The sequence below is a fragment of the Portunus trituberculatus genome, chromosome 2, assembly GCF_017591435.1.
Source record: "Portunus trituberculatus isolate SZX2019 chromosome 2, ASM1759143v1, whole genome shotgun sequence".
In the NCBI taxonomy this organism is placed as follows: domain Eukaryota; kingdom Metazoa; phylum Arthropoda; class Malacostraca; order Decapoda; family Portunidae; genus Portunus; species Portunus trituberculatus.
The window spans coordinates 6,564,858-6,574,857 of NC_059256.1; the positions used below are offsets into that span (position 1 = coordinate 6,564,858).

Sequence of the window (10,000 nt, forward strand, 5' to 3'; positions counted from 1 at the left end):
TTCCTCGTGGATACAAAACCAAGGCAGTCTTTTCTGTAGCTCCAGCCTTCAGAGAGAGAGAGAGAGAGAGAGAGAGAGAGAGAGAGAGAGAGAGAGAGATAAACAAGTTAGTGAATAATAACAACAATAATGGTAATAATATACACATGAACAAGAGAGAGAGAGAGAGAGAGAGAGAGAGAGAGAGAGAATAAGCAGGGGAAGTTTTGTAACGGAAGTGGTGAGAGAGAGAGAGAGAGAGAGAGAGAGAGAGAGAGAGAGAGAGAGAGAGAGAGAGAGAGCAATATTGAAACACCCACAAACTTATCAAAACAACATATTTTTCACCCTTTTACAGCCCACCCCCTTCCCCCCCTCACACTCTCACCCTAACCTACGCTATCCTAACAACACCCCCATCTCCTCCTCCCCTCCCCAACACCCTAACCTCACTAGCCTTCCTCCCTCCCCACCCTAATCTTACCTGAGCCCCCTCCCCCCCTTACCACATACCACTATTAGTAAAAGTGATAGTAATAGTAATAATGTTTCTACCTTTCCTTCCTGCTGGAAGTTTGCCTACATTCAGACTGTTCCTAAATAGGGTGACCGTTCTAACCCCTCAAACTACCGTCCTATAGCTTTAATCTCTTGCTTGTCTAAAGTTTTGAATCTATCCTGAATAGGAAGATTCTCAAACATCTGTCACTTCACAATCTTCTGTCTGACCGCCAGTGTGTCTTCCGTCAAGGTCGCTCTACTGGTGATCTTCTGGCTTTCCTTACTGAGTCTTGGTCATCCTCTTTTAGAGATTTCTGTGAAACTTTTGCTGTCGTGTTAGACATATCAAAAGCTTTTGATAGAGTTTGGCATAAAGCTTTGATTTCAAAACTGCCCTCCTACGGTTTCTATCCTTCTCTCTGCAACTTTATCTCAAGTTTCCTTTCCGACCGCTCTATTGCTGCTGTGGTAGACGGCCACTGTTCTTCTCCTAAACCTATTAATAGTGGTGTTCCTCAGGGTTCTGTCCTGTCACCCACTCTCTATTATTCATTAATGACCTTCTTAACCAAACTTGTTGCCCTATCCACTCCTACGCTGATGATACCACCACATCCTTTCAGGAAGTCAACAGATCACGCAGGGACGCCACAGAACGCTTTACTCCTGATCTCTCTAACATTTCTGATTGGTGCAGAGAAAATCTAGTAGTGTTCAATGCCTCAAAAACTCAATTCCTCCATCTATCAACTCGACACAACCTTCCAGACAACTATCCCCTCTTCTTCAGTGACACTCAACTGCCTCCCTCTTCCACACTGAATATCCTCGGTCTGTCCTTCACTCACAATCTTAACTGCAAACTTCACATCTCATCTCTTGCTAAAACGACTTCTGACAGTTAGGTGTTCTGAGGCGTCTCTGCCAGTTTTTCTCGCCCCTCCAACTGCGCTACCTCTTCCTCACCGGAATGTTGCATCTCTTGCTATCTTTTATCGCTATTTTCATGTTAACTGCTCTACTGATCTTGCTGACTGCATGCCTACCCTTTTGAATTGAAGTAGTAGTAGTAGTAGTAGTAGTAGTAGTAGTAGTAGTAACAGAACAACAAAAGCAAAAGCAGTAGTGGTAACAGCAGTAGTAGTAGTAGTAGTAGTAGTAGTAGTAGTAGTAGTCTGACCTGTAGCGGGGATGGTTGATGGCATACACCCAGGGTCAATACAAGCCACCATCTTGCAGTTTAGAGCAGGCAGCATCGATGTCAAAGGTGTTAAAACCGCCCTGGAGGAGGAGGAGGAGGAGGAGGAGGAGGAGGAGGAGGAGGAGGAGGAGGAGGAGGAGGAGGAGGAGGAGGAGGGCAGTGTTACAGTTAGGTGAGTCATTCAGAGTACATAGTGGTGGTGTGGTAGTGGTAGTAGTAGTAGTAGTAGTAGTAGTAGTAGTAGTAGTAGTAGTAGTAGTAGTAGTAGTAGTTATTTATTTTTTTTTATACTGGTTTACTCTCTCTCTCTCTCTCTCTCTCTCTCTCTCTCTCTCTCTCTCTCTCTCTCTCTCTCTCTCTCTCTCTCTCTCTCTCTCTCTCTCACTCTTGCGTCAAATGGTGCAATACTTAATACGTTTGCTCTCTCTCTCTCTCTCTCTCTCTCTCTCTCTCTCTCTCTCTCTCTCTCTCTCTCTCTCTCTCTCTCTCTCTCTCTCAAGTAATACCAGTTTCTTAAATTTTGTATATTTTTGCTCCTTATAAATATACCTGGTGACTCATTACCGACCGTGTGACAGGATACCGGAGTTCAGCCTATACGCCTTTCACACACGTCCTTTTTAGAGGTTTTAGCTTATTACCACAGAAAACAGTATTCTATGACATACGGTAATCACCACGGAAACTCAATACGCCGCATTATATTAATTTAGTATCATCAATATATCACTAAGTAGTAAATTCCTTTTAGGTATTGGAAGTATCGGCAAAAAATAAGCCGATACCGATACCGATACCGATACCGCAAAAAAAGGGCCGATACTGCCGATTGCGATACCGATACCGATGCTTCGGTATATCTCTATTCAAAACACACTCAAACACACTCAAAACACTCAAGTACACCCACTACCACACAAAACACACCAAAACACACTCAAAACACCAAAACACACTCAAAACACACCCAAACACTCAGATCACACCCAACACACTCAAATATACCCACTAACACACAAAACACACTCAAAAAACATCTAAAACACTCAAAACACAAAACACTCAAAGAAACACTAAATAACAATAAAAAAACACTCAAAACACACTCAAAAACACTTAAAACAACCAAAACACACTCAAAACACTCAAATATACCCACTGCCACACTCAAAAACACTCAAAACACACTAAAAAAACACTTCAAAACCAAAACACACTCAAAACACTCAAATATATCCATTGCCACACTCAAAAACACCCAAAACACTAAAAAAACACTTAAAAATCAAAACACACTCAAAACACACTAAAAACACACCTTTTAAAACACCACTTCCTATCAATTTCTCCTTTCTCATCACTAACACACACACACACACACACACACACACACACACACACACACACACACACCTGTTCCCGAAGGCTCCAATAAGCGCCACCAGAGCGTAAGGTGTCCAAGATACCAGGAACATGAAGAACAACCCCATGCACACTTTGGCTATGCGAATCTCAGCTGACTTCTCTTGATCTTCCTTGTCTGTGTTTCTGATGTTGTCCACATTCATCTTCTTAGCCTGTCGTAGGTAAAGCAAATATTTGGCTTGTGTTTGCTTAAGATAAATGGCCTTTGGTAGATTAAATTAATGGCCTTTGGTACATGAAATAAATGGCCTTTGATAAGATAAATGGCCTTTGGTAGATTAAATTAATGGTCTTTGGTACATGAAATAAATGGCCTTTGATAAGATAAATGGCCTTTGATAAGATAAATGGCCTTTGGTACATGAAATAAATGGCCTTTGATAAGATAAATGGCCTTTGATAGATTAAATTAATGGCCTTTGGTACATGAAATAAATGGCCTTTGATAAGATAAATGGCCTTTGGTAGATTAAATTAATGGCCTTTGGTACATGAAATAAATGGCCTTTGATAAGATAAATGGCCTTTGGTAGATTAAATTAATGGCCTTTGGTACATGAAATAAATGGCCTTTGATAAGATAAATGGCCTTTGGTAGATTAAATTAATGGCCTTTTGTTACATGAAATAAATGGCCTTTGATAAGATAAATGGCCTTTGGTAGATTAAATTAATGGCCTTTGGTACATGAAATAAATGGCCTTTGATAAGATAAATGGCCTTTGGTAGATTAAATTAATGGCCTTTGGTACATGAAATAAATGGCCTTTGATAAGATAAATGATCTTTGGTAGATTAAATTAATGGCCTTTTGTTACATGAAATAAATGACCTTTGATAAGATAAATGGCCTTTGGTAGATTAAATTAATGGCCTTTGGTACATGAAATAAATGGCCTTTGATAAGATAAATGGCCTTTGGTAGATTAAATTTATGGTCTTTGGTACATGAAATAAATGGCCTTTGATAAGATAAATGGCCTTTGATAGATTAAATAAATGGCCTTTGGAACATGAAATAAATGGCCTTTGATAGATTAAATTAATGGCCTTTGATAAGATAAATGGCCTTTGGTACATGAAATAAATGGCCTTTGATAAGATAAATGGCCTTTGGTACATGAAATTAATGGTCTTTGATAGGTAACAAGATTGGAAGATAAAAATGGTCTTTGATTGGTAAAATAAATGGCCTTTGGTAGATTAAATAAATGGCCTTTGGTACATGAAATAAATGGCCTTTGATAAGATAAATGGCCTTTGGTAGAATAAATTAATGGTCTTTGATAGGTAACAAGATTGGAAGATAAGGAAATGTCTTGTGGTTGGTAAAATAAATGGCCTTTGGTACATGAAATAAATGGCCTTTGATAAGATAAATGGCCTTTGATAGGTAAATTTAATGGCCTTTGATGATAAGATTGGAAGATTAGGAAATGGCTTCTGATGGGTAAAATAAATGGCCTTTGATAGATTAAATAAATGGCCTTTGGTACATGAAATAAATGGCCTTTGATAAGATAAATGGCCTTTGGTAGATTAAATTAATGGTCTTTGATAGGTAACAAGATTGGAAGATAAGGAAATGGTCTTTGATTGGTAAAATAAATGGCCTTTGATAGATTAAATAAATGGCCTTTGGTACATGAAATAAATGGCCTTTGATAAGATAAATGGCCTTTGGTAGAATAAATTAATGGTCTTTGATAGGTAACAAGATTGGAAGATAAGGAAATGGCTTGTGGTTGGTAAAATTAATGGCCTTTGATAACAAGATTGGAAGAAAAGAAAATGGCTTGTGGCAGGTGAATAAAACGGCCATTCGTGTGTTTTGTGGTGTTTGGTGTTTTTTTTTTTTTTTTTTTTATTTATTTATTTTTTTTTTTTTTATTTGAGTGTGGTGTGTGTTTTGTGGTGTTTGGTGTGTTTGGTGGTGGTGATGGTGGTGGTGGTGGTGATAGTGGTGGTGGTGGTGGTGGTGGTGGTGGAGGTGGTGATAGTGGTGGTGGTAATTTAAGCATTCTTTATCTTACTTAGACGTAATTCAGCTTAAGAGGCTTGCCCATTTGCCTCGCCGCTTCCTGGGACTCTCGATTGTGTGTGTGTGTGTGTTTGAGTGTTTGATCTGGTGCAGTGTGTGACGAGCCAGCCAGACGTTACCCTACGGAACAGCCTCAGAGCTCATTATTTCCGATTTTGGGCTAGGCCTGAGACCAGGCACACACCACACACCGGGACAACAAGGTGTGTGTGTGTGTGTGTGTGTGTGTGTGTGTGTGTGTGTGTGTGTGTGTGTTTCACTGTTTGATCTTTGGATAGGCCTGAGACCAGGCACACACCACACACCGGGACAACAAGGTGTGTGTGTGTGTGTGTGTGTTTCACTGTTTGATCTTGGGCTAGGCCTGAGACCAGGCACACACCACACACCGGGACAACAAGGTCACAACTCCTCGATTTACATCCCGTACCTACTCACTGCTAGGTGAACACTGAACAGTGACAGTGAACAGTGAACAGTGAACAGTGAACAGTGAACAGTGAACAGGGGCTACACGTGAAAGGAGACACACCCAAATATCTCCACCCGGCCGGGGAATCCAACCCCGGTCCTCTGGCTTGTGAAGCCACCGCTCTAACCACTGAGCTACCGGGCGTGTGTGTGTGTGTGTGTGTGTGTGTGTGTGTGTGTGTGTGTGTGTGTGTGTGTGTGTGTGTGTGTGTGTTTTAGCCATTTTATCCTCTTCACTTTCTAAGAAGAGGAGGAGTAGCTAGAAAAGGATATGCATTATTAGTGTGTGCCTTGAATGTTAAGAGGAGGAGGAGGAGGAGGAGGAGGAGGAGGAGGAAAGGATATGCATTGTTAGTGTGCCTTGAATGTTAAGAGGAGGAGGAGGAGGAGGAGGAGGAGGAGGAGGAGGAAAGGATATGCATTGTTAGTGTGCCTTGAATGTTAAGAGGAGGAATACAAAGGAATACAAAGGAAGACAAACAGCAACAGACCCTTAGGTCCTTACTAGGCTGTTTGTGAAGACTATCTACTAACTACCAGTGGTAGAGACAGGACAGCAAAGCAGAAGGCTCCTCCCCACCCACCCCTCCCTCCAGCCGAGGCTGGCAGGAAAAAAGGCAAAGCCATGTCATATTAAAAAATCACATGGAATTTTAGTAGAGAGTGAAAAGGAAATGTGTGATGTGTGTGTGTGTGTGTGTGTGTGTGGGGAAAGTGTTAACGCTTGGTAAATGTCATGTTGTGTGTGCATTGTGTACGTGTACGTGTACGTGTACGTGGATGCACAGTGTGTATGTGGAATGGGTGGTGCGGCAGCCTTGCCTGGCGCTTTCTAGGAGGCAGCAGTCAATCAGGCCCCAGCTCCGTTCAATCCACTGAGATAGCATACTTTCCTGTAGGGACGCCGTACGCTGATAACCCTTGCAACATTGATCCCTGGTACTTAGTTCCCGATGATGATCAATGGTTGACAAGGCCCTCTCCAAACACAGCCCGTCACAGGTCGAGAGTAGTAGTGGTGACCGTTCACTCTGGGCTATCTGTGCGTGTATGCAGTGTAGTGTAGTATGTATGTAAACACAGTGTGGAGTCAAAAAGGTGGTGCGGCAGCCTTGCCTGGCGCTTGAGAGAGAGGCAGCAGTCAATCAGGCCCCAGCTCCGTACAACCACTGTAAAAGTGCACTTCCCTTTAAAGGGCGCCGCACACTGTATGGTTACCCCCTGCAGCGGTGACCCCTGGTACCTTAAATCCCGATGATGGTCACCTACTGTCAGGGCTCTTGACTATCCACAGCCCTTCACAGATCGAGAGTAAAAGTAGTGACCGTTCACTCCGGGCTATCTGTGTCATGTATGGAGGGTGAGAGGAATTCAAACTAACGGACAATTCAAACCACGATCACAGGCCCGGGACATCTAACAAAAAACAAAACTTACTCGGAAATGAATAGCCACAACCGGGGATTACACTCAAAGTATTTATCTAATCCCCGGTTGTCGCTATTCATTTCCGAATAACTTGCGCTTTTTCTTTTATCTCCCGGAGGAGAGAGTAAAGAGGAAGAACAAACCATTAGAAGAGTTAATGTGTGGGGCGTGTTCACCTAGCAGTAAATAGGTATGGGGTGCAACTGGAGAGGTTGTGGCCTCGCTGTCCCGGTGTGTGGAGTGTGTTGTGGTGTGTTAATGTGTAGGGTGTGTTGAGGCAGCAGTAAATAGGTACGGGGTGTAACTGGAGGGGTTGTGGCCTCGCTGTCCCGGTGTGTGGAGTGTGTTGTGGTGTGTTAATGTGTAGGGTGTGTTGAGGCAGCAGTAAATAGGTACGGGGTGTAACTGGAGGGTTGTGGCCTCGCTGTCCCGGTGTGTGGAGTGTGTTGTGGTGTGTTAATGTGTAGGGTGTGTTGAGGCAGCAGTAAATAGGTACGGGGTGTAACTGGAGGGGTTGTGGCCTCGCTGTCCCGGTGTGTGGAGTGTGTTGTGGTGTGTTAATGTGTAGGGTGTGTTGAGGCAGCAGTAAATAGGTACGGGGTGTAACTGGAGGGGTTGTGGCCTCGCTGTCCCGGTGTGTGGAGTGTGTTGTGGTGTGTTAATGTGTGGGGTGTGTTGAGGCAGCAGTAAATAGGTACGGGGTGTAACTGGAGGGTTGTGGCCTCGCTGTCCCGGTGTGTGGAGTGTGTTGTGGTGTGTTAATGTGTAGGGTGTGTTGAGGCAGCAGTAAATAGGTACGGGGTGTAACTGGAGGGGTTGTGGCCTCGCTGTCCCGGTGTGTGGAGTGTGTTGTGGTGTGTTAATGTGTAGGGTGTGTTGAGGCAGCAGTAAATAGGTACGGAGTGTAACTGGAGGGGTTGTGGCCTCGCTGTCCCGGTGTGTGGAGTGTGTTGTGGTCTCAGTCCTACCCGAAGATCGGTCTATGAGCTCCGAGCTCACTCCGTAATGGGGAAGACTGGCGGGGTGACCAGCAGATGACCGAGGTGAATTACACTTGCACACACACACACACACAGACACTCATTCATTCAATCACTCACTCACTCTAGTAGTGGATTATGTTTGAACCCCTTCAGTAGCATGACGTGTTTCCCTATTCCTTGTGGTGACTATTTGGTGATTTTGTACACCTTCACAAACTCATGTGGGGGATTAAAATGGTGAAGACTGTGGCCATTAATCTTGTGCCCTCCATACACCCTTGCTAATGTCAATAAAATGGTCTAATGGTACACAAAACTCAAGGTAAAAATGTGTCCCAGTACTGAAGGGGTTAAAATAGTGAAGACTGTGGCCATTAATCTTGTGCCTCCATAGACCCTTGCGCTCTCTCTCTCTCTCTCTCTCTCTCTCTCTCTCTCTCTCTCTCTCTCTCTCTCTCTCTCTCTCTCTCTCTCTCTCTCTCTCTCTCTCTCTCTCTCTCTCTCTCTCTCTCTCTCTCTCTCTCTCTCTCTCTCTCTCTCTCTCTCTCTCTCTCTCTCTCTCTCTCTACTAACCTGTTCCCTCATGGCTCTCTCGTGGGCGCGCACATGTCCGTATATCTGAGTGTAGAAGTATACAATCATAACTCCAGGAACGATGTAGGCGAAGAAGAAGATTGCCACCACAAATGCTCTGTTTTCGAAGGTTTCCGTTAAATAATCGAAGCTGCAGGTCGTCAGGAAGCCCTCTGCGGGATGGACAGGTGTGTGCAGGTGTGGAAAGGGTTGGTGCAGGCGTGGTAGGGTTGGTGTAGGTGTGTGTGTTCTTTAAGTGTGATTTTTGGGGGTGTTTTGTGTGTGTGGCAGGTGTGGGAAGTGTTTGTGTCCTAAAAGTGTGTTTTTTTGTGTTTTGTAATTATGTGCATGTGTGTGTTTGTATGTTTTAAGTGTTTTATTATGCAAACACAGGAAGACACACCCAGACACACCCCAACACATCCAAACATCACAAAACACATCCAAACACTCTCAAAACACTCCCAAATGAACCAAAACACAGCCAAGCATCCCAAAACACATTAAACACACAAACACATCCAAACGCCTCAAACACTCCCAAATGAACATCCCAAAACACATTAAAACACCACAAAACACATCCAAACACTCTCAAAACACTCCCAAATGAACCAAAACACAGCCAAGCATCCCGAAACACATTAAAACACCACAAAACACATCCAAACGCACTCAAAACACTCCCAAATGAACCAAAACACAGCCAAGCATCCCAAAACACATTAAAACACCACAAAACACATCCAAACGCAATCAAAACACTCCCAAATGAACCAAAACACAGCCAAGCATCCCGAAACACATTAAAACACCACAAAACACATCCAAAACACACTCAAACACCCTAAAACACACTCAAATCACACCCTGAAAGAACCATATCGGTCCATCTCTATTTTGTAGCACACCCAACACACGCACACTCACCAGGAACATATCTCCCCAAACACCAAACAGAGGGAGCAAACACCAAGGGGTTGCGTACATCCAAATACCGACCACCATTAGGAACGCCTTGCTACGTGTCATCTTGGCTGCAAAAGGATTGGTAATGGTTCTGAAGGACGAGGAGGAGGAGGAGGAAAAAATGAGGAGAGAGGACATATTAGTAATTCATCACACACACACACACACACACACACACACACACACACACACACACACACACACACACACACACACACACCTAAACCCGTCAAAACACATCAAGACACATTAAAACACGCAAAACACTCCACATTGACCTCTAAACCCCCACAACACACCTAAACACCTCCTCCAAACACCCCCAAAACATCCTCAAAACATCCAAACACTTAAATAAAAACAAACACACCCTAAAAACACACCAAAACAGTCAAAATGTCATCAAAACACTCTAAACACACTCCAAAA

General features: G+C 43.5%; 1 protein-coding gene across 1 annotated transcript in view; it reads right to left on the reverse strand.

Moving 5' to 3' along the window:
* LOC123504017 (opsin, ultraviolet-sensitive-like) overlaps positions 1-10,000 on the reverse strand; it is a 13,509-nt gene that overhangs the window by 1,061 nt on the left and 2,448 nt on the right. The window contains 7 exon segments of the mRNA XM_045254229.1: positions 1-46; positions 1,661-1,697; positions 1,700-1,761; positions 3,095-3,258; positions 8,603-8,775; positions 9,533-9,544; positions 9,547-9,662. The exon segment at positions 1-46 is cut by the window's left edge and continues 1,061 nt beyond it. Coding sequence (XP_045110164.1) covers positions 1-46; positions 1,661-1,697; positions 1,700-1,761; positions 3,095-3,258; positions 8,603-8,775; positions 9,533-9,544; positions 9,547-9,662 — 610 coding nt within the window.